At 48.3% G+C, this 24,922-nt stretch overlaps 1 protein-coding gene across 5 annotated transcripts in view; it reads right to left on the bottom strand.

The window, feature by feature from the left end:
- The window catches only part of CACNA1A (calcium voltage-gated channel subunit alpha1 A), a gene marked incomplete at its 5' end in the record, with an annotated part of 198,458 nt that extends 174,929 nt beyond the window's left edge, over positions 1-23,529 (bottom strand). For 2 of the 5 annotated variants that reach the window (XM_081134439.1, XM_081134442.1), the window contains one exon: positions 23,236-23,529. In XM_081134439.1, the coding sequence (XP_080990565.1) occupies positions 23,236-23,528 (293 nt within the window). The remainder of the gene's footprint in view (positions 1-23,235) is intronic. The other 3 variants (XM_081134443.1, XM_081134441.1, XM_081134440.1) reach the window with 2 other exon arrangements.
- Between the last annotated feature and the right edge of the window lie 1,393 nt (positions 23,530-24,922).

The following is a 24,922-nucleotide window of genomic DNA, read 5'->3' as shown; positions in this document are numbered from 1 at the left end:
TCCCAGAAATCTCCAAGCCCCCAACGAACCTGCCTTCTCTTGCTCCCCATGCACTTCCCCAAATATTTGGGTCTGTCTGGCCTTTCCTCTGCTGGCCCTGCCATTTGTGAAGATTCTCCTTGAAGCTTTATCATTAAAAAATAAACCAACATCTTCTGTGCCTCCAAAAGAAGCTTTTACTTTTGCAAACTCTATTGATTTAATCCTAGAGGCTGCTGGCAGCAGTCCCAGGAGCTTAATCAATATGACAACACCCAGTGAGGCCAGAACATCAAGGAGCCTCGGCCAAGATCTTCTGCTTGGGTCTGCATTGACCCTGCCTGAATCTCTCACGACAATGAAGAAAGATTTACAGCTGGGGATAGGATATTTGCAATTGCTCCAGGATCCTGCTTAGGTGAGCAGAAGTAAATGTCTTTGAGCTTGAGGCACTTCAGAGCTATTTGTTAATTCGCTACTACAGAGCTATTTGTTAATTTGCTACTACGGCTGATTCCCAGGGGGGAGTAAGTGAGCAAGAAACTGAAGAAAACAGAAATGCTGCAGGTTCTAGAACCTGAGTATAATCTCCCTGGTGGGGTGAGCAGGACTAGAACAGGCAAAGGGGGCAGCACGTGGGAGGAAAGAGAAGATGACAATGGCAAGAATTCATACTGAATTTGTTAAAACAGGGACTCCTTCCCCCTCAGCAGACGCTAAGTGATCAGGAAACAAGAGAAAAAGGTTGTAGGAAGAATGGGGTTGAGGGTGACTGAATCAACACCCATCTCCTCAAAGGAAAAGTCAAACAATTCTTTCCCACATTTTCTCAAGATAAAAAAACAGAGAGAAAGTAGAGGTCCCATAGGAAGAAATCAGAAGGGAAGTAATATTTGTTAGCTAGAAGTTTACATGCCTGTGAGTCTACAAAGCCCTCACGCTTAGACTTTAACTCCCATGCACAGATCATGAGGTGTTACAACCCAATATTCTGCATCCTGCTGTAGTAACAAACGATCCCCCAATCTCAATGGCCGAAGGCACCACAGGTCAGTTTTCTTGCTCATGCTATGTGTCCACTGCAGGTGAGACGGGACTCCACTCCATGCCATCCTCTCCCCAGCACCTAGTCTGAGGGAGGCTCCATCTCTGCGCATGCACGATGGTGGAGGCAGGCAAGCGGAAACATGGTGAATCATACACTGACGCTTAAAGATTCTGCCCAGAAGTGACACGTGTTACTTCCCCCCCATTCCATTGGCTAAAGCAAGTCACAAGGCTGTGCCTAACTTCAAGGAGGTGGGAAAGAGACACTCTACTGTGTGGCTAGAGAGGAACCAGAAATATTAGCTGGGTAAGGTGAAGGATTTCCACTCAGAAAGCTTAAAAGCCTTGCCCAAAGTCAAACAATTTGAAAGGTGGCAGAAGTGGGATCAGAATTCAAGATTACATGGTCCGTGGTCTTTTAGCTCTACTGCCCTGCACACAGCAGGAGCTGAGAATAAAATTTAGATAACAATAAGGAGTAATATCCATGGAGGCATGGGGGCAGAAAGAGCAAGGAAAAATAATACATTGAGGGAGAGATGGAAGGAACCAGAAAGTTAACACCGGAGCATACATAGAGGGGGCTCATCTTTAGAAACTAAATCGTATCACATACATTAGAAAAGGGTGGGGAGTCACACTCCTTTGAGAGAGAGGTGAACAGTAACAGAGAATGGAGTAGGGATTTACATGAAGTCACATAAGGAAGTGGGGCCACAACCATGAGGAGAGCCTGCATGCTTCTTGCTCTTTCCCTGAAAGCCGCGCTCTTGGCCCAGATGGAGGTCCAACAAATGCTAGCTGGTGTAAGAGCAGCCCCAGGAAGCTGAGGCCAGGGCTTGCCAGGACTCCCATCAGCTGCACTGCTCCTCCCTGGATGTTTTCCTGCTCGTTTCTGGGAAATCTGGACAGGAGCTGGTGTTCCAAAATGAATGGTGCTGGCTGGGCCCTTCCTTACCCACCCTTACCCAGGCCCGACTGGAAGTGCTGCAAGTGGGAATCCCAAGTAGATGGATAGGCCAGCCCAGAAGTAGAGCAAGGCTTCTGGAAAGCGCTTACATCACTGCAACTGTGACCCCTGTGCCAGGGGCTGTTCTAGTCCACATCAGTGGATGAAAACAATATAACTGCTTACCTCGTGGAGATCACAGTAAAGTGGGGAGCCAACAAGAGAGTGTCAAAGGGAAAAATAAAGCAGGGGAGGAGTGGGAATTCTCGGTGTGCAATTTAAAATAGGGTGACACAGAGAAAGCAGCCTTTGAATAAAGACCTGGAGGAGGTAAGGGAGGAGCCACAAGATTACCTGCACGAAGGAAGATCCATGCAGAGGGAACGGCCAGTGCAAAGGCCCTGAGGTAGGACCATGCCTGGTGTGTTTGAAGAAGAGTAAAGAGGTGAGCATGGTGGGAGCCAGATGAGTGAGGGGGACTGTGGAGACAGGAGCTCAGACATACTCGGGGGCTTCCTGAAGCAGAGAAAATCAGCAACGGACAAGGAAAATGATGACTTGTAGCTTGGGAATGAGGGAGGGAAGAGAAAGAGAGAGAGGCTTGTGCTTAGAGGCCCCACCATGTCTTAGACAAACAAGCTTGATGTTAGGAGAGTCCACATTCCAGTGGCCTGACATGCTTTCCTGAAAGACAGGAGCAAAGGAGAAAGAGGCCGCCTTGTTAAAAAAAAAAAAAAAAAAAAAGGATATAAACAGAAGAACACAGGGAAAAAAGCTAATATATAATCACACATCCTGCATCAGGCCCATAACATGTTTTTGTAAATAAAGTTTTATTGGAAAACGGCCATGCCCATTTGTTTACATATTGTCTGTGGGGGCCTTTGCTACCACAGCAGAATGGAGTGGCCCTGACAGAGACCATATGACCCACAAAGTTTCAGATCTTTACTATCTAGTCCTTTGCTGAAAGTTTGCTGACCTCTGACTGTAACAAAATATAAATGCATATTAATATATTAAGTACTTAAAGCATGTATTTCTATATTAATGTATAACTCTATAGTATAAAATGATATAATAACTACTATTATCTATATTGAGCGCTTATTATGTCCCGGGCACTGGACTAAACTTTTTGGCTTCATTATTACATTAAATCTGTTCAACAGCTCATTGAATTAGGATATTATTATTACTGATTAAGAACAGAGACTCTGGAGCCATATAGCCTGGGTTCAAATCCCACCTTTGTCGCTTGTAGACTGTGAAACCTTAGACCAGCTACTGAACTTCTCTGCCCTGTCTCTGTCACATGGGATGATGACCCCTCAGCATTGAAAGGATGAACTTAATTGATACAAGTGAGGTGCCTGCCATGTTGTCCAGAACTCTTGTTACAGTGATGTCCCTATTTGACAGCTGAGGGAACTGAGGCACAGGGAGCTGAAGTCACTTGCCTATGTGGTCAAACCCTTGACATTGAGCCAGGATTTGAACCTGCGCAGCCATCACTGCTGGAAGCAGGGATCTGGCAAAGTTGGGAAAAGGGTGATGAAAACCAGGAGCTGTGGAGCTCACCAGAGATGGAGCCAGCACATGGCCCTGGGGGACTTGGGTCTGTCCACCTCTCTCCTCATTGTCCTGAACCTCGCAGTGGTGGGAAGGCGGGGACCTGGCTGGTCCACTGCCAGAAGCAATGAGGGGCTGCTCTTCTGCTCTCCATGGAGAGGAGGAGAGGCTAGTCAAGCTTGAATGGAGGAAGCCAAGACAGTAATGGCCTATTATCACAGTACCTTGAAGGAGTTCAAAGAAGAGGGCAAGGCTGGGAGGGGACAGGTCATTGTTACAGATGCTGGGCTGACCCTGGAGGGGGCTGGAGACTGGGATCCATTGCTAACACAGCTGTACTAGATTGGGGCGGGGTGGGCACAAGCCATTGTGAACATGTCTGGGCTACAATTTCAGTTGTGCTCCCTACTTCTTGCTGCCCAGACAGGCTTCAAAGAGGGTGGAACAGGTGAAAAATGCAGGGGGGTTGCTTCCTGCCCCGGGGACCCAATCCACCTCCCTAGGCTCGGCCTGAGGGGTCTCTCCTAGGTTTCACCTTCAGCAAGACGGTGGCTTGCTGCAGGCAGGAAGCTTCCGATCCACAGGCTCGGATTAAAGCAGGGGCCTCTCCAGAGGCACAGCTGCCTGCTGAGACTCCCACCACCAGCTCTCTAAGCAGAGTAAGGGAGGGAAAAGAAGAGAGGAGGTACTAGCATGGAGAGAGATCCAACAATCACCACCACCAATAATAATAATAACAGCAGCAAAGTAGCAAAGCAGGTCACCTGGGAACCTGATTTGTCCTTGTGGAAAAGACAGTGTGATGTGTCCACCAAACCTCCTCCCAGATGCGCACATGGACTGATGTTCCAGTCTCCCCTGCAGTTTCACGGGCCAGTTTCGTGGCTGTCTTCTGGGATCCAGAATCCACTCTCCTTCCTTCCCTACCCTGCTACGCCCAGGGAGGCTGACCTGTGAGGATGGCCTCACTGAGCAACCTACCCTGTAGCTTCCAGTTGGGTTTGAACAAGGGGGAACTCTGGCAAGAGATGGAGGGAGAGCATGAAGTCGGAGCATTTATTCTGCCAGCTTCCTCAAGTTGCAAACAGTTATTTTTATCTCCATCTCTCTCTGTCCTTTTGTCTCTCTCTCTCTGTTTTAATAACTGCCCACATCTCTTAATTCAATTATTGATGTGTGTCTTCCTTTTCCTACTGAGACCCTCACTGATACACCATGGGATGAAATTCTGGTCAACAGACTGCTGGCGGAAGTGAGGTTCGCCGCTTCTGTTACAGCAGCTAGCACACCCTAGTGCACCTTTAAAGGGATCTCGCCTCCTGTTCCATGACGTTGGCTCCACCCCCAGCACCAGGACAGATCACATGACTCAAGCCTAAGCCAATCAGAACAGCCCTTTCCACACTTCCCATTTCCCAGACGTAATCTCGGGCAGGAGCCCATGGCCCCATATTCCAAAGACTATGGGTCCTGCAGAGTATATACCCTTGGAAGAATCACAAACTCCTTTCCTCACCCAGAAAACTCAACCAAAAGAGAAACAGAGATAGAGGAGAGAGAGGGGAAAAAATTGTGCCAGCTCAAAATATCTTTCAATATGGCCAATGATTTCCATCTCCACAGCCACCATCCCAGTCCAGGGGGCATTGCCTCTTCCTTGAAAGACTACAATAACTTCCTCACTAGTCTCGTGGCTTATATTCTTGCTCCATCCAATCCATTCTCCACACAGCAGCCAGTGGGGCTGTTCACAGACAATCTCATTGTATTGCTGAGTCAGCGACCAGACAGTGCCTTTAGAATACCAAATGCCTAAGCATCTGCCACAGGGCCTTTGCACATGCTGTTCCCTCTGGCCAGTACATCTTTCCCACTACTCCTGCCCCACTATAGCAGGGTTCCACTAAAAACTGCTTATCACCACTTCTTCGGGAGAAGTTGTTTTACATGCTCCTCTCAGAGCATGCTGGACCTGTCCCTCCTAAGGCCTTATATCATTTGTAATTGTAAATTAAGTAGCCATAACTATTTATCTGTCATCCTTGCTGGACTGTAAGCTCCATGAAAGCACTGACTGCATCTGCCATGTTCATCACTGTAACCCAGTGCCTAGTATGTTGTCAGAAACACTCTATAAATACTTGTGGCTTGACTGGCAGAGTACAAAAACAGACTAGACAAAAGGGGGTAAGAGTTAAATGGTCATAGAGGTTGTCTTGTAAATCATCGAGGCAAGGATGGATTTTTTTTAATAAACAGTGCTGGGACCGCCCTTATGGAATAAAAAGGAAATCAGACCCCTCTGCCTCACACCATATATAAATATCTATTCCAGGCTGATTAAAGCCATACAGTGAGCAAACCCGTAAAACTTTTAGGAATAGTATAAAATATCTCCACGACCTTGGGGTAGAAACGGCTTTCTTAAATAAAGTACAAAACCCACAAACTGTGAAGGAAAAGATTCCTAAATGCAATCACATTAAAATTAAGAACTGCTATTGATCAAAAGATGTCATAAAGATAATAAAAAGGCAAGCTAAGAGAAGATATTGCACAGCATATAATAATGAAGGATCAGTTTCCAGAAAGCATAAGGATCACCTACAGATCAATATGAAAAACAAAACCCCCCCCAAGCAACCCAATAAAAAAGTGGGCAGGCACAAAGAGGTACTTCACAAAAGAAGAAACTTGAGTAGCCAATAAATATGTTAAAATACATTCATCTATTTTGTAACTGGGTAGCACAAACTAAAATCTCCACCCCCGTACTAGACAGGCTGCAGTTAAGTCTGACAATACCAAGTGTTGGTGAGGGTGTGGAGCCACTTGAACGCTCCGCCACTGATGGCAGGAGTGTAAATGAGCACAAACACTTCGGAAAACACTTTGGCAGTATTCAGCCAAATTGAAAACACACTAATTTTAATATTCAGTGATCCTGCATCGAGGCATGTACCCTCGAGAGACTCCTGCACTCGGGCAGTGACATCCATAAACAACTAGTAACATTGCTTATTTTCAGTGACCAAAAGGGAACAAACTCATATATTCATCATCAGTGAACAAATATGACCATGAGGGAGCCACAGTGACCACAATAAGAATGGATCTTGCTCACATAACTGTGTGCCAACGAAACAAAATACAAAACAATTCATATCATATAATTTTATTTATATAAAGTTCAAAACCACAAAACATTTAAGTATATTGCTTAGGGAGGTGTGCCTAGGTGGTAAAGCCACAAACAAAAGCAATCGGATGACTCCCATGAAATCCCCAATAGTGGTTCATCCAGGAAGGGGGGGGGGCTATGATGGGGGATGGGCCTATGGGAGAATCTGGGGAGATGGTGGCAGTTTGGCTGTTGACTTGGGTACAATAGGTGGTCACTTCACGGTTGATCTTTAAAATGACCATCTATGTTCCTACACTCCTTCCCTCCCTCACACACACACACACACACACACACACACACACACACACAGTCAGCCAGAGACAAACTAAAAAAATACAAGACACACGCCAAGGGACAGTGTGTGAAGAGAAAGAGAAAAGGGGCAAACCCTCAGACAGAAAATGAAAAGCAACAGACACAGGAAATGAAAAGGGCTGCGGAGCTGGCAAGCAGGCGAGGGGACAGAGGTGAGCACCGGGAAACAGAAAATGGGGGGAAAGACGGAGGGTGGTGGGGAGGGGGGCAGACACAAGAGGCAATATTCTCTCTTCTGTTTCTCTTTCTCCGTATTTCCCGCTCTCTCTTCCTCTCCCTCCCCTCCGCCTCGCCTCCTTCCAGATCTTCCAACCCTCTCCCTGGTGCCCTTCTCACTCTCCAGCTCTCCCTTCTCTCACCTCCACTCCTCGGCCCTCCCCTCTTCGCTCCCTTTCCCCATCTCCGTCTCCAGTTTTCTTTCTCCCTCATCTTTCTTTCCCTCTCTTTTCTCCTCCATCTTCCCCCTCTCTCTCCGTCCCTCCCTTCCCTTCTTTCTCCCTCCCCCTCTCCCTCCTTCTGTCTCCCTCCCCCTGTCTCCCTCCTTCTGCCTCCCTCCCTCTCTCTCCCTCTCTCTCTTCCTCCCTCTCCCCCTTCCCCTATCTTCCTTTTAACACATATTTATCGAGTGGTTCCTCTGTGCCAGACACAGTGCGAAAGAAAGAGCAAGGCACAGCCCAGGGGCATGGACGGTGTGGCCAAGACGGTGGCCCAGGTCTGCGCCACCAGGACACCCACCCTCGGCCAGGCTCAGGCTTGGATCTGTGGGCCACCTGCGACTCTCTCCCCCTCATTAGTTTCACTATCAAACACTCGCAGCATCACACGTTGTAGGTCTTATTTATTAAATATTTAACTGGTAGAAATCCAGCTGAGATGAAACCTCTCGTTTGTGGAGGCCCCAGGAGAGCAGAACACAAGCCTGCTGCGCTGCGGGGATTAACCTCGGCCACCAGGTGCGGGAAGGGGACACAGGTGGGGGTGGAAAGACCCAGCAAAGAAGGCAGCTGAGTCTTCTCACAGCTTTACTTGGGTGCTGAGGGGTCCTCTGCTGGGGGAGGGGACTCCAAAAACTCCAAAACCAGAACGGATAAATTCATGAAGACAGAACTCAGACTAGCAGTTGCCAGGGGCTGGGGAAGGAAGGAGACCAAGGAGTGACTGCTAAGGGGGATGGGGCTCCTTTTGGGGTGATAAAAGATCTTGAAACTACACAGAAGGGGTGGTTGCACAACACTGTGAATGTAATAAATGCCACTGACTTGTTCACTTTAAAATGGTTAACGGTTAATTTTATGTTATGTGACTTTTACCTCAATTTTTTTAATGAAAAAAACAGCACACATTAAAAAAGAGATTAGTTTCCTGCACTCCAACTATTAACTCTAAGGCTGCTGACCTCCTTTTAAAAAATTAACAATTTTTTATGCAGGGAGTGCTTACTAGACTCATCCCAGGCCCCCTGCTCAGCACTCTGAATCTTCCCAGCATTTCCTTCTTGCAGCCCTGCCAGCAAGCCCCTGGTTTTATAGAGAGAGAACTTGCGGCTCAGAGAGGGTAAGTGGCTTACCCAAGGTCACACAGCTCCGACTCCAGTCTACCTGCCTTCCAAATGTTCTTAACCACCCAGTGGGCTCTCTGCCAATCCTAGCTGAACTGCAGAACCACCTGGAATGTTTTCAAAACTCCCTACAACCAGGGGCAACCCTGGACCAATACCACTGAGGCAGAATAGTAAGCTAGGAAAATTCCTGGGCAAGTGGAATGGGGAAACTGAGACAAATAATTAAACAAGGCCAAACAATTTGAACAACTTAGGGACAGCTAGTGGATCACAAGACTTTATCTTCCCTAACCAAGGACACTTGAGAGCAAATGGTTTATACCTCCCCTCCTTAACCAGAGAATATATGGCTTAAATCACCCTGGTCAGGGAAACAGAGGACAGAAACCCAGTCAGTCTCATTTGTGCCAGCCAAATCCAAGGACAGATGAAGTCAGGGGAACAAATAATAAAAAACCCAATTAGAGCCAGACAGGCCCAAGATAAAAGTAAAGCAGTGAAACTGACCAGAGAATAATCCGAAACTTCCATACACGCTCATTTTGATGAATCAACATGTTGAAGGACACACCTGGAAAACTAACGAATATTCTGTTAAGACTCTCCCCTAAGATTCCCAAAGGCAGAAGAAAGATAAAAATCCGCAAGACAAAGACCCAGCATGGGCTCTCTCTGGAGCACTCCCATAGCTGTTCCCGGGCAGGAACTTTTTACTTTCTCCTAAACTCTAAAGGTTCCCCTCGAGACTTGCAACCAGGGGAGCAGTGTGCAGCAGCAGCTTGTCCCAGGCTTACCCCCTGAACCTGTCTCCAACGCGCCCTTTTTCTCTGACTTTCCAGCGAGCTGACACCAGTCCTGCCTTGGCTCACTTCTATAGTGTTTCTAGGGAGTCAAAGCGGCCCCGCCTAGGCTCTCTCCTGTGCTTTTAGCCTAAGCCCTTCCTTTGTTTCACTGCCCCCAGTTTTTAAAAACATACTCTCAAAATCACCTAAACTCATATTTTGAAATCTTTCCTGCACAAAGTCAAGAACCCACACACTACAGGCTGGCCTGGGGCAGACTCATTCCAGGCCAGTCCCCATCTGGTAACACCACCAGTATTTGTGGGGGCAGGGCTTGGGTCATCAGCATTTTTCAAGCTTCCAAGTGATTCCAAATTCGACCAAAACCAACAGGGCGGTCTTACTGAGATGCAGACTGGGTCCTAGCAGGGTTGGGAGCAAGACTCTGCATTTCCAACAGAGAAGCTGAATGTGGAAAATGGTCCAATTGCTTCCCATCAAGTTTGGGGGTGAGGGAGGCCCTGTTTGGTCAGTTAGAAGAGCCAAGGCTGGCACTCAGGCTGGGAAAGCTCACTTAAAATCACATGACAGCTATGACACCCTGAAATAAAGTGGTTTTCAGCACCAACAGAGGCACACAGAACTACTGCATGAGAAAAGAAGCTAAAGCCTGGCCCAAAACAATGGAGAGTCGGGGGAGAGACTATAATTCAGCATATACTAGTTGCCAGGCACTGTTCTGAGTACTGCTTGAGCTTAAAACAATCCCACAAAGCAAGCACCAGTGTTATGTACCCGTTTTAAAGATGATGAAACAGGCCCAAAAGAGTAAGTGAGTTGCCAGAATGGTGCAGTTGGAAATGAACAGAATGGGGATTTGAATCCAGGGAGCCTGCCTCTACAACCCTCCCTCTTGACCACTACACTAGGATGCCTGAAAGCCAACACAGAGCCACAGAAGCTCAGTGTCTATAGAACTTGGTGCAACCTCTCCCCTCCGCCCAAAGATATCTGTGCAGAATGTCCCTAGAGAAAACCAGAAGATCAAGGAGATGCAGACAGCCTGCATGGATCTGGAAAAGGCCCATCGTCTTCGGGATGTTAAATCACGGGCAACCCAGTTGGTACCCATAATTAAGAAAAGGGGACCTTGGAAGGCAGAGACTTACTGTCCCTCGTGACCTGGCCCTAAGGCTGACACATGACCCAGATATGCCATTTCCAGGACTCTGTCCTAAGAGTCACAGATGTGTGCAAAAACATCATCACTGGGTGGGGTGGGGTGACTGCAGTGTGGCTCATATTGAAAAAACAGCACCCAAAATGACCCTATTTTATTATGAAAAACAAAAAATTTAGGTGTGCCAGGAGGAAAAAAGGGAATTCCTTTTGAGTAAAAGTCCTCACTGTGGTCAAAAAAGCTCTGTACAAAATATACCCTTGTTACCTTCCTGCCCTCATCTCACCCCCACCTCGCCTGGCACATGGTAGGTGCTCAATAAACATTTATGAATGAATGAATGCACTCCTCCTCCCCTCACATCTCTAAGCTCATCTGCCCCAGGGGTCTGTGTCCTATTTGTGCCCAAAGCCAGTCACGGCATGAAGACTAAGGGAGCAGAACACCACAGTCTACACTAGCAGCACTCACCATGCCAGGAACCCAGAAAGTGAGACACGATTTAAAAACTGGGCACCAGAAGGAGAAAGGAGAAACGGAGGCCACAGCAGCTTTCATGCCAACCTTTTCCAACTCTGGGTGAGATTTCCTTCTACATACTCGTCTATATTTACATCAGCGAATCTGTTGGTAGCAAGCCTGTTACTGATCGTGTGGGATCTAAAGTTCACAGAAAGCTGGCTTCAACACCCAGCAAGGAAGAAAAACTGTAAATTAAATGTAAGTCACCCCAAAACCCTAAATCCACCCACTCCCCTCCAAGAAATCCGTGACATCTTTTACATGAGGATTTCTCAGTCTTGGCACTACTGACATCTTGGGCTGGATAATTCTTTACTGGGGCGGGAGGGGGGCTGTCCTGTGCATTTTTAGGACACTCACTAGCATACCTGGCTTCTGTCCACTACATATCAGTATTACCCCTCCCTCCACATTCGTGACAACCAAAAATGTCTTCAGACATTGCCAAAAGTCCCCTGTGGGGCAAAATCACCCCCAGTTCAAAAGCACTGCTGAACATGCAGCCCAGGAAGAACTGCAAACCAAGCCACTGTTCTTTCCCTGCTCCTCCCCCTCGACTTCCTGAATTTTGAGTCACCTGGTCTCAAAATCTCTTTTACAGATTCAAGGAAAGTGATGGCAACACAGTTTCAAGACTTCGAGTCCCATATCTAGACCAGAATTTTATTCTGAAAATAATCAGAATCTTGGACAGAGATGCATGCACAAAGATGTTCACTGCACTTTTCTTTACAAGCAAAACAAACAAACAATTGGAGATGGTTCACAAAGTATGATACAGCCATGAAGTAGAATATCATCAGATATTAACAACAGTATTTTCTGGGGTTGCTGCCAACCCATACAGCACCACTGTGTGAATTTCAATAAGATGCCCCCTTTTCAAGTTGTTAGGTCCATCTGTCAAAAATTGTCATAATATCTTCATTTTTCCAGAACAAGATATTTAAGCTTCTATCAACTGGGACATTTAAATAATAAATGTATAGTTCTATGATGCCTATGATATGAGATGTGATGCCCTTTTGTAGTGTACAGCCTGTGCGACTAAACATGGTAGTCCTGATGCTGCCAAGGATATCTAGTGACATGGAAATGTGTTCAAGAAAGCTTATACCCACAAAAAGGTATGGAATAAAATACATTAAAATGTCTCCAGAGCTTCTCTCCGGGTAGGAGAGTATACATATATTTTATATTCTTCATCGTACTTTAGGTGTTCAATAAATGAGGAGGACAGGCTTCCTGGAGGAGGCAGCATTTAGGCTGAGACCTAAATGAGGAGGAGGAGTCAGACATGAGGAGACCCAGGGGAACTATGATGTAGGCAGAGGGAACAGCCAACACAAATGCAAAAAGGGCCAGTGGGGCTCAGACAGAGGAGAAGGGGTAGAGAATGGAAGAGATGAGATCAAAGGCAGAACAGGGACCAGATCATGGGGGGTCATGTGGGGCCCTCATACATCTGATCTATAATCTCTGGCCAGTGGGTGAGAATCTGGGGCATGTAGTCAACCTGCTCAGGAGAGAGATATCTATTCCTCTAGCTCAGCACTATTCACCGATGGAGCAAAATCCAAGAATTTCCACTTTCAGACTTATACTAAAATAAACAAAACCAGGTGTTTCCAGAAATTTAATAATCTTTGTCAAAGTACTATTTTGCTCATTACTACTCAATTAACCAACATTTACGCATGATACAGTGCAGGAACTGCTGGGGGAATCGAGGAAGGTCAATTACTGCCCCCCACCCACAAGGATCTCTCTAATTAGAGAAGTGAGACATAAGCATACAATCATATTTTCACAAAAAAGCATGCAAAATTCACTTGACTCTAGGAAAGGTCCAACTAGAGCGTAAGTGGAGGAACTTACATTCTCAAACCAATAAGAATACCAAATATTAGAGAGACCCAACATGGACACCCACCCTTCAATCTACTCTTATATCCAACATTCACCCATTCTCCCACCCATCCATCTTTTTATCCTTCAGTCCATTCCAGTCATTTGTCCATCTACTGATCCACCCATATATCCATCCATCTATCCATCCAACCTTTCTTTCTTTCATCATCCATCCATCTGTCCACCCATCCATCCAGTAATCCACCAATCTCTTTATCCACCCACCTCGAATCCATCCACCTACCCATCCAATCACCCATCCATCCAACATCATCCATCTTTCCTTCTTTCTTTCCTTCCTTCCTCCCCTCCATTCATTCATCTACCTGCCTATAATCCATCTGTCTGTCCAACCATCCATAGATCCATCCATTTCTATCCACTCATCGGACACTAACATCATGTGCCCCTCTCCCCAGCAAACATCCATCCATGATCCAAAACTTAAAAGACTGTACTGTGATTACGAATAGGCCAAATTTAAAAATTTGCATTCTAACAACTCTTCTAAAGATAATTCAAGTCCATAAACCCTTTTGGCTATCCCAATTTGTGCAAGACCCACATGCTCTGAGTCCTTATAAGACTCTCATGGAAGCTGACCTATTCTCACTGGTTTGAAGTAAGCGATTTCTTCAATGATGGCACTCTTAGAGCAAGGCTAAGGAGTAGGGGAGCTGTGGGGAGATTGGAGGGAATGTGGCATTGGAGAGAGTCTGGCAGTGGGATGTAGGGAATGGGAGAGGAAGATGCTTAGGAACATAGGAAAGGATTGCTGAGAGATGAGGAAAATCCTGCTTGGGCCTTGGAATCACGGAATTCTACTACAGGCAATCACCAGGACCCTGTGACTGATTTCCCCTAGGCTTATACCTTGAAGCAGCAGTGTCTGAGTTGATCATCCAGGAGAATGGGTTAACAAAATACATGCCAAAGGATAACGGAGGTCAAGGGAGTTGAGAACTTTGGTAAGAAAAGGCAAAATAACAATAACTAATACTTTGTAGCTCCTACTGTGTGCCACACACTATGCCAAGCATTAGGTCTGAGGGACCCAAATATGGCCACCATAATAAATCCACTCATCCATCCTTCCTTCCTTCCTCCATCCATCCATCCTATCCATCTATCTCTCCCTTCTTTCCTCCCTTCTTCCTTTCCTCCCTCCTTCCTATCCATCTATCCCTCCATCTATAAACACATATGGTGCTTACTAAGTTCCAGGTACTATTCTAAGAATAACATGTATTAACTCATTTAATCTTCCAAGATAGGTGCTATCAATCCCCACTGGACAGAGACTGGGAAACTGAGACACAGAACATTTAAGTGACTTGCCCAAGGTCACACAGCTAGTGACTAGAAGAGTTGGGATTTGAACCCCAGCCACCTGGCTCCAGAGTCCACGCTCTTGACTTGGCCATGCAGCCTCTCTACAAACCCAAAGGTCTAAACCACAGGTTGACTTTCAGAAAACAAGCAGGACCGGGGGTTGTGTGGCTGACTTAGCCCTTAGAGAGCATGATGAATAGAATGAAATGCCTTTGCCAGTGCCTGTCAGATGGCTGGTGTTCCAGAAATGCTGATGAATCTCAGCTGATTCTAACTGAAGCTAGATCCCCAAGTACACAGACTAAAATTAACACCTTGAATTCATTCACTCAAAAATTATTTATTCATCACAGCAGCACTGTTCATAATAGCATAAAATAAAATAAAAAATCTGGATACATCCCAAATGTCCACCATCCAGGAAAACGGATAAATTGTTGTATCATCACAAAATGCAAAATTATACAAAGAAAAATAAATGACCTACAGCTACACTCAACAAGAGAGATGAATCTTAGAAACATACTGTTCAGTGGGAAAAGCAAGTACAAGTTCCAGACGCCGAGCAAATTAAATTTATAAGGCACATGTGATAAAACCTGGAAGGAAGGAAGGAAGGAAGGAAGGAAGGAAGGAAGGGAGGGAGGGAGGGAGGGAGGGAGGGAGGGAGGGAGGGAGGAAGGAAGGAAGGAAGGAAGGAAGGAAGGAAGGAAGGAAGGGAGGGAAGGAGGGAGAGAGGGAGGGAGAGAGGGGGGAGGGGGGAGGGGGAGGGGGGAGGGGGAGGGGGAGGGGGAGAGAGTAAATCAATCCGAGAGAGTAAATACCTTTGGGCGAGTGCAGTGGGGGGCCGAGTGAAGAAAAGACAGGGTCAGGAATTACAGGTGAAAGTTACTGGTCATGTTGTAGCTCAGGGTTTCTCAAAGTGTGCTCCCCAGACCAGCTGTAACAGAACCACCTGGGAACCTGCTGGAAATGCAAATTCTCAGGCTCCATCCCAAACCTGCTGAATCAGAAACTCCAGAGGTGAGGCCCAGCCACCTGTGTTTAAAAGCCCTCCAGGTGATGCTGAAGCACACCCAAGTGTGAGACATCTGCCCTAGAGCATGCGGTACCGACCCTGCGGGCCGGGCTGCCACTCTGAGGACCACCATTTTAATTCTTGACTTAGGTAGCTGGTGCACCAGTATTTCCATACTCTATTAAAATAAGAAAAAAGTAAGCTAAAGGAGAGACAATATTGAGAGTGTGTTGTAAACCCAGAAGAGTATTAAAGCAATAGGCTCTAAATCTGAGGTGCATGAAAGTACCCCACAATTATGTATTCAGTCCCTGTAGGTGCCAAGCACAGGGCCAGAGCGGTGACCACAACAAACCCAGCCCTTGCCATCATGAAGTCTAAAACCCACCTGCCTTGCTACTTTTTACAGTGATAATACATGGCTCATGCTTTCTGTGCACAGTATCTTTTAACCTTCCCACAATTCCCTGGACACTGAACTATGCCCACTTTATAGATGAGCAGACTGAGGCTTCATTACTGTGAACTGGAGCTGAGATTTGCAGCCGAGTCCCCAGTCCCCAAGCCCTGTATGCTGTGCCTCCAATCAATATTACTTCTGTTCCTTTCAGCCTCCACTCCTGGTGCCATTTGCTCAGTCACATGCCTATGTGGACTCCACAACATGCCACAAACATTTCACAGCAGCAAATAAAGGTCCCCCACTCCCCAGTCCCATTATTCTTAATAAAGGTCAATGAGATAAAAGAATATGGCAGATTCTGGAAGGTCAGAAACCACATAACCCCTATCCCAGAGCAAGTTCTAGGTCAGCCCCAATGTGTCTCATTTAAGACAAATCTGTCAGTTTATTCTCGAGATGAGACTTAGCTTTCCTGCAAACACCGCTTGTATAGAAATACCTTAACACTGTTTTATCACATGTATATGTGTGATGTATATATTACACACAGGCCTAAAATGAGAACAGAACTTAATAGTGTGAATATTATTTACTGGCAGGTGGGTGACAAAGTTGAGTCTTCTTCATCGCTCCAGAGAGGGGTCCCTGCTCCGAGTAGGGTCACTCGGGAGAGAGACTGCTAGTTCTGAATCCAAGGTCTAACATGAGCACTGAGCCCCTTCAAGGAAGCCCCAATGATGTTCCCAGTCTGAACAGAAAATAAAGTCATGTCTGACCCAAGAGAGATGACAAAACTTGATCCGGACTTAACTCAGGAAATTTGCTTCAGAGCTGGGATCTCTTTTGCATTAACTGCCTTAGATCGGCAGCCTCCAAAAGCAGAATTTACTTTGAGCAAAAGTCTTGGGTTTTTCAGAGGGAAAAAATTACTTATCTTCTCCGTTCCTGGGGCCATGGAACCATCTCTTGCTCCCTCCTCTTCCATGTTAAGAACTCACAACATCCCAGTTTGCCTAGAACTGCTGGGTTCTCTGAGATGCTGAAACCAGGGCAGTCCTGCAAATTGGGACATCTGGTCACCCATGATCAGTGGTTTCTGAAACTCAAGTTGCTGAGGCCAACCACCTGATTCCCTCTTCTGGAATGTTACTTCCCTTCTCTATTCTTCCAGGAGAGAAAGAAGAAAGAGAGAAATTGGGGGTGTGAGGGGGGCATATGCTAACCCCAAAGATGAGCAGGGTTCTGTTGTTAACTCTCGGTGGTCTCCTGGGGTGGCCACAGCAGTTCTGCTAGGCCTGTGGTCTCCATCCTGGGCTGGACTCTTGACAAGCTTAAAAGGAGATGAGTTTGGGGCAGGACATGGGGAGAGAGGGGGAAGCTAAGTATGTATCTTAAAACTCCTTCATCTTGTAACCTAACCCTCAGAGGGAGGAGGGGTCAAGGGAGAGGAAGACAATTAATTTTGTCTTGGACTGAAAGGAACAGAAAAATGGGTCAAGTGGGCATGATTTTTCCCCCCGAAAGCTCCTGGAGAGAACCAGAAATGCAAAGATATCTGAGGGTCCTTTGAAGAGTGCCACACTCAGGTTACTAAATTCAAATTGGCCAGTTACAGGGGCCTTTGCTCCCCTTACCCAGAAAGGCTCACTTCCCAAAAAGCCAAAGTTTCCCAAAAAGGACATTAGAGAAAAAAGTACTCTCTGGTATTATCGCTCATGTATTTTGGGGGCTTTCTCCATGCTGGACACTGTGCTGAGTATTTCCCACGAGTGACCTCATTTAAGCTCTGAGAGCTGTCCGAGGCGGGTGCTATCCGAAGCAGTATCCTCATCACGCACATGAGGAAACTGAGTCATTCAAACCCGGGCCTGGCTGACCCAGAGTCTGGAGCGCTTTCCCTCTCTCTGCCATCTCTCATGGCACCACCGGGTCCCTTCTACAAAGCTGAGTTGGCATTCTCAGAAATGTATTCCCTTCAGGGCATTTGGGGCTCTGACCATCTTTGCTCCGAGCCACTTCCAGTGGTACCTTCGGTCACTGAGGGAGTACACACGTGTGCTTGCTACTGGGGAGCAGCAGGGGGGAACGGAAGCCACAGACATCCCCCCCAAGGCCCTGAAGGAGGACTTCCCTCACAAGGGGCCACGGCTCCCCAACTTCTCAAGCACTAAAATTTCAGAAACCTTCTTTGGTCTGATAACCTCACGCACACCCCCCCCCAACACACGACTAAAACCCATCAAAAACCTAAAACATTGGCACAAGGGCGAATCAGATCTGTAGGATTTGGCAAACGATGCAGAGAGGCCCTTTTTTCACGCCCTGGACACACGTTTACAGGCGCTTACTCTGCGGGGCGCGGGGCCGCAGTGGCAAGCAGGGGGCCTGGCGCTCACGGCCTTGACCGCTCACGCCGAGCAGCAGGGCCAGCACACCCAGCCAGACTCCCCTCTCTCCCCGTGTTTCAAACTAGTGCCGGCACTTGGCTACAAGCAACATCCTCACTCTCCCTATTTCTCTGACTGGCACTTAGTGCTACCACTTCCAGCACTTTCTACACACCCACAATCCTTTTTTCTAAACCCTCGAGGCCACATGTGCTTTGGCATTTAGAGCTTGATGCTTTTTAGAAGGCTAACAGGGGTGGGAATGTTAAAATGGAACAGCCACTTTGCAAAACAGTTCGGCGGTCTCTTATAAACATATACTTACCACACAACCCAACAATCCTGCCCTTGGGTATTTATTTACCCAGAAGAAGTGAAATGTAGGTTCTCAATGCTCCCACTAACACCCATCTGCCAGTGTTTATAGTGGCTCTATCCATAATCACCCAACCTGGAAACATCCCAAATGTCCCTCAACTGGGAAATGGATGAACAGACTCTGGTCCATCCATTCCATGGAATATTACACAACACCAAAAAGCAATAAACCACTGGCACCACAACAACATGAATGAATTGCAAAGGCTGCGTGAAATAAGCCAGACTGAGGCTACACAGTGGGATTCTATTTATATGATCTTCTGGAAGAAGCAAAACTTTAAGGATGGAGAAGAGATTAGTGCTAGCAAGGGGTTTGGGCAGTAGGGAGATCACCTGAAGGGGCATTAGGGGGTAATTTGGGGTGACAGAACTGTTCCCTATCTTGATTTTGGTGGTGACTACATGACTACATGTATTTGTCAAAACTCACAGAACTGTACGCTAAAAAGGGTGAATTTGCTATAAGCAAATATATCTCAATAAACCTGATTTTTGAGAAAGAGAAGAAAAAGGTAACAGGATGCATCTATGATGTGACATAGATACTCTAGGTGTGTGTAACCCACAGACTAGCAGCGCGGGCAATCCTTATAAGTGTGTTGGAAAAGCAGACTCCCAGGCCCCACCCAAACCGGCTGGACCAGGATCATCACTTTAACAAGATAATCCTCGTGCACATGTAAGTTTGAGCAGCACAGCAATGGACACAGAACACTCCCAGTGGGGGGCTGGAACAGTCTTCAGTATCGAGTACAGCTAACACTGCTATAGTGAAATGCACCAAAACGCACACTGGGTGGGATAAATTCAGACTGTACATTAAGACTATAAACTCCAGCCAGTTCAAGGTAGATTTTTCAGAGAAGGGAAGGCACCTTTGTAGAAAACAAAACAAAACAAAAAATCCAATGGAAAAAGCCATGCTAATCCTTACTTCCCAGAATTTTGCTTTTCTGAAAATACTAGCTGCACTGATCTAGTAGAAGGACCTATGGGTCATGCGGCCCTGCCCTCTACAGTAGTATCTTCTAGCACATTCTACTTTTCAGGATGGGCCAAGAGTCCGATAACATGCTCCAACTTCTTCCAGAGCTCCCTCTGTTTCTCAGTTGTCTTAAAGAGCCTTTCATTAAAACACACACACACACAAAACACACTGGGGGAATGCCAGTCGGTCAATGTCCACAGGTTACCTGATGTGATGGGACTCTGGGCTTCTTGTTGTGATTCCCGAAAAGCCAGAATCCTGTATGCGATTCAGGAAACCGAGCATGATAACACACAGACCTGGGTCTGTGGCTCTTGCAATGGCCCAAATTCCTACACCCTGTTCTGTGGGAGATCTGCTGGCATCAGCAGGACTGGGGGAAGACGACATTCAAAGTGGCGCTTGGTGGCACATCAGAAGGAGCAAATGGCATTAACTGGGGGCTCTAGGAAGATGTGCCTTATTGAGCTGACAGATTTGAGCTCTTTAGAAGCCATCGTCAGAGCCCGTCACAGCCATCTTTAAATCAGACTTCCAATCAACAAAAACATGAAACCAAGGTGTGTGGTCAAGATGGCCTGCTGCCCGGCCTACTCCAAGAGCAAAAGGCAGCAGTGTAAATCAACATCCAAGACCTCCATTTGGGTTTTCTTACTTAGGAAGAGAAAAATAAAATTAATGAGAACCCTTAATTCTCACTGCTGGCTTCAAGCTTGCACTGCTGGGGATGGGGTGGGGTGCAGAAGAGTAAGAAATCACAGCGGCAAAGTGCCTGTGAGCGTGGGGAAGTCAAGGCTGCACCCTCCACCAGCGCGCCACGCTGTAAGTAACACTCTTAGGCCCAATAAGCATACAGCCAAGTTCATGGGACTTGCACTCACTCTTCTTCCAAAGGCAGTGAGGAAGCTGCTTTCCCAATTCAGCAGCAACCCTTAGTTAATGCTGTTTCCCAAAACATGTCCTGCTACACACGTGTCAAAGAATGGCAGGGCCAATTCCACTCCTAGGTATAGACCCAAGAGAAATGCAAAGTACAAGTTCAACAAAAGGCATGTACAACAATATTCCTAGCGGCACAATCTGGAAACTCCCCAGTAGCCCTCAATAGAAGGGTAAATACCTGTGTTAGAGTCACACAATAAGATACCACACAGCAATGAGAAGGAACTATCTAGAACTACTCACAGAAACACAGATGAATCTTGAGCTAAAGAAGCCAGATATAAAATACCACAGCCCGTGACTCAGTTTATAGGAGGTTTGAAAAGAGGCGAAATGAGCCCATGGGGGTTAGGTGTCAGGGTAGCAGCTACCCTTGGAGGGGAATGACTGGGACGGGACATGAGGGAGGTGCTGGGAGGGGCTGATCACATTCTTTTTCTTGACCTGGGTGCCAGTTGCAGGCTTGTGTTCACTTTGTGAACACTTGCTAATATGGACTCAACTTTCCTACACATATATCAGACTTTATTTAGAAGTTCAGAATAAGTACTTAAACACTTTTTAAATAACAGAAGTATGTGGATTCAGAAGTCAACATTCTGCCCTGGTACACTGACTCCTCAGTGTTTCCACCTCCTTTCACCGGCCCGAATTCCCTTATCCAGGCCCCCAGCTCTCTGTCCCCACCCGACTCATCCTCTCCAGAAAAAGCTCAGTCCTGGATGACCTACTCCGTGACAGACTGGGGGATGGAGAGCTTTTCTTTCCAGAGTGAGGCTGTATAATGTGTTTGCTGCCTCGGGCCAAAGAGAGAACAAAAACTGTCTGCAGAGAGCGAAATGCACAAACTCATCACAAAGCTACCAACAGCAAGAAAGCCAAAGAAAACTAAGTACCCACCAACACTCCCAAGTCACCTGCACCCCTCCCTTGAGCAATCTCCTTCCTCCCCAACAGCCCTCTCTGCAGGATTCAGGCAGGACCGGGGTGAGCTAAGGACACATTAGGACTTCCACCTCCCTCCTTTCCTCTTAGAAGATGCCAAATCCAGGATCCAGAAGGTGATCTAAAGCCATTCTCAACCTGGAAACCTGTCAGCCCAGTGAATTCCCCCCGGACACCCCCTGGAGTTAGCTGAGCAGTGCACACATTGACACCTTGCCATCCTCCAAGCTCCCACCACTCCTCCAGGGGTTGAGAGGGAGGCAGACAGAGTGATCACAAGACCTCTGAGAGGTTGGGACTTAGCAGGCAAAGACCTGGTTCCTGCTTTGGGCACCCATCGTAGTTAGGGGTACATCCCTCCAGAAGGGCCCGGGGTGAACCTCTTAATTTTCACCACCCTCGAAGTAGACCGTTCACACACTCCAAAACCTCAGCGCCCTCCATGACAATTTAAGCACCCAGAAGCCAAAAACCTGGCTCAATTCTGAGCCCTATTAAAAGTGAATCCACCCACCACTGTGCTCCTCAAATAACCAACTCAGGACCACCAAGGCCCAGCCCTGTTGAGTATATAAGTTAAAACCATAGACAAAATGGGTGGGGGCTCATCGCTGAGCCATGGGGACCCACGCAGCCACATTCATTTTTACACTGAGGGCGGCCAGTTGGAACCTTGCCGAGAAGTGGCACATTTGGGCATGACACGATGGCCAGTCAGCCTGGGGAGCAAGGTGCGTCCCCCCACTTGGAATCTGGGTCATGCTTAGATAACTGCTAGAAAGCCCGACTAATTACCCATCCTTGCCTGCCTACATCTCAACAGATGTTAAACCCTCTTTAAGGTTTATTTCAAGCAGGCACAGATTTAAAGAAACACAGGGGACCTGCATTTTGATAGCAACTGAATAGAGGAAAATGTGGTCTTCACCTTCCTCTGGATCTTTGATTTTTTTTTTAAAAAGAAAGAAGAAAAAGGCATTTACCTGCCTGAGATGTCCACATGGGTGCTGATTCTCCTGGTGTCCCCTCGAGGCTCCCTATGGTGGGAGAAGCTGAATCCAACCCAGGGCCTGACACAGCCCTCTACCCTCTAGGAAGGACCCAACAGCTCATTTTCTCCTGCCCTTTCTTAGTCAAAGAGCTCAGACTGGGTCTTCCAGGTCAGGGCTCCAGATGGGGCCATTGGGATGTTTTCTACACCCCAAAAGATGGGCGGAAATGGGACCTGCGGACATGGGGAGATTAAGTGCCCTCCACCTGTCGGGCCAGCAGCCCACTCAGGCCAGTGCTGGCACCTCAGTGTGAAGGCCACATGTTGTCCCCCTCACTCCTGGCCCTGGGAACCCCTAAGCACCCTAAAAGTGCGGTCCCCACCTTGGGGAAGGCCGGTGGAGAGGCCAGCGAGCTGGGACTGGGCTCTGGCTCTGTAGCGACCGCAAATGCTGGTGAGGGGAAGCAACCCCCATGGTTCCCCTGCGCTGGCCGGTGCACCCAGGCCGCGGCCAGGTCCCAGCTCATTCGTGAGAACTCTGACCCCTCGGGAACTGGCTCCAAAGGCCCCCCAAGGCCCCTGCACGACCCCAGGGCCCAGCTCTCATTCTGGAATAGGTTCTTAGGAGGTATTCACTCCCCGGGTCCCCCCACCCCAAGCCTCCACGGTAGCTCAACCCAGCTCGGGGTGGAGAGATTCTGCACACTCCTCCCCGGTGCCCCCTCTCCCAGCCCCTGGAAGACCCCCCCACCTCCCATCAACCCCCGGGTCTCCCTCCCAGCCTGGAAGAGGGGAAGCGGAGGGAGGAGGGGGAGGCGCAGCTGCCGGGCTCCGGGCAAAGGATATGGCCATTCGGTGATCTTTTTGGCGTATTTTCTCACCACGTTGTCCTCGCTGAAGAGGAACAGAGACCGGTTGACCGTGAGGCAGTTCTGTCGGACGGGGATGGGGTTGTAGAGGGCCATGGTCCGCGCTCTCTGCGCCATTGACTGCTTGTACATCCTTTGCGCCCCGGGCTGCCCGCCCTGCCGGCTGCCCCCGGCTCCTCGCCCGCCTCCGGCGCCCACGACCACCCCGGCGGCTGCCCCGGAGCCTCCTCCCCCGTAGCGGGCCGGCATCTCGTCTCCGAAGCGGGCCATTCTGCAAAGAGCAAAGGGCTCCGGGTTACGCTGCGGCGAACGATGCGGAAGACGCCGCCGCCGCCGATGCCGCTGCTGATGCTGCCGGGGCTGCGAAGACGGCGGCCGGAGCTGCGACTGCGGAGACGCTCCCCGGCCCAGCCCATCGGGCGGCGGCGGCTCGGCGCCTCGGGTCGGGGGCTCACCAGGCGGCTGGCCGGCCCCAGCCGGGGATAGCAGCTCGGGACATCTTCCTGGCTGACCCCGGAGAAGGAGGGGCGGGAGGAGGGGGCGGGGGCGGGGCGCGGGGGCCGGGAGGGGGAGGGGAGAGCGAAGCGAGGCAAAAAATAACCGGGGAAGGAATCCAGGCAATCCCCAGGCCACCCACTCCGGGGGGAAAAAAAAAAAAAGAAAGAAAAAGGCACTTAAAAAAAAAAAAAAACAACTAAAAAAAACCCAAACCAACGCACACCCCCTTTAAGACGCGAACGGTGTGCAAAGGACGCCCCCCCGGGACGCAGTGGAAGCTTCAAATTCCTCCGAGGTACGGGTCAGGCTGGCATCTTGCAAAAGGAGTGCGCTCGGCCCATTTTTAAAAATATTTTATTAGAAAAAAATAAAAACCAGGTCTTTGCTGGAGGGAGGGCAGCCTCCCCCAATTAAAAAATCGCCCTTTTGGTTTCGCTCGAGTTCCTAGACCTTAAAAAAGCTCAAAGATCCGTAGCCCAAAAATAAAATTAAAGTAAGAAAAAAATATTAAAGGGTAAGGAGAGAAGGGGAGGGGAGGGAAACGCTCCGGGGGGGGGGCTTTTAAGGAGTCTTGAGGCCGCAGGGTCCAGGTGATTTTTTTTCTTCCTGAGTCAACCAGCGGCTGCCTCTTCTGCTGAGTGAGTGTGTGTGTGCGCAGCGCTTCGCTCAACCGTGCCTCAGCCCGGGGTTAAATTGCAGCAATGAAATCCTGAAAATTCCCAACAGGGGGTAAAAGAGAGACAGAGACAGAGAGGTGGGGGGGAGGGAGGTATGCGCCGTCGCTTAGCCACTCAATAGCTGCTCCCGGATGCTGCAATGCCTGGCGTTCCCTCCTCCCCCTCCAGAGCCTCCCCCTCCTCCTCTGGGTTTTGCTAAAATAAGACTGGTGTGAAGGGGTGGGTGAGAGGAAGGGAAGGGGAAATGGGCGCAAAGGTCTGAACCACCGGGCGGCCAAGCTCCAAAGAGGAGCGACTGAGGAGTTGAGCGCGAGAAAGACCCACCCAGAGTGCCGGCACATGATGGCCCGCGACCAATGGAGGAGGCGCGAGGGGACCTGGCTCCGCGGAGTTTTGCGGGGAGAGAGGGGAGAACCCGCTGGTCGGGAGGTTGGGGGGAAGTTGGGAGGACAGATTCCTCCTCCCCCGGGAGGAAACCTCGTTTTCAAA

The sequence above is a fragment of the Miniopterus schreibersii genome (genome assembly GCF_964146895.1).
Source record: "Miniopterus schreibersii genome assembly, chromosome: 4".
Taxonomy (NCBI): domain Eukaryota; kingdom Metazoa; phylum Chordata; class Mammalia; order Chiroptera; family Miniopteridae; genus Miniopterus; species Miniopterus schreibersii.
Note: the sequence above shows the minus strand (reverse complement) of the source record. Positions and strands in the feature narration are given on the sequence as shown.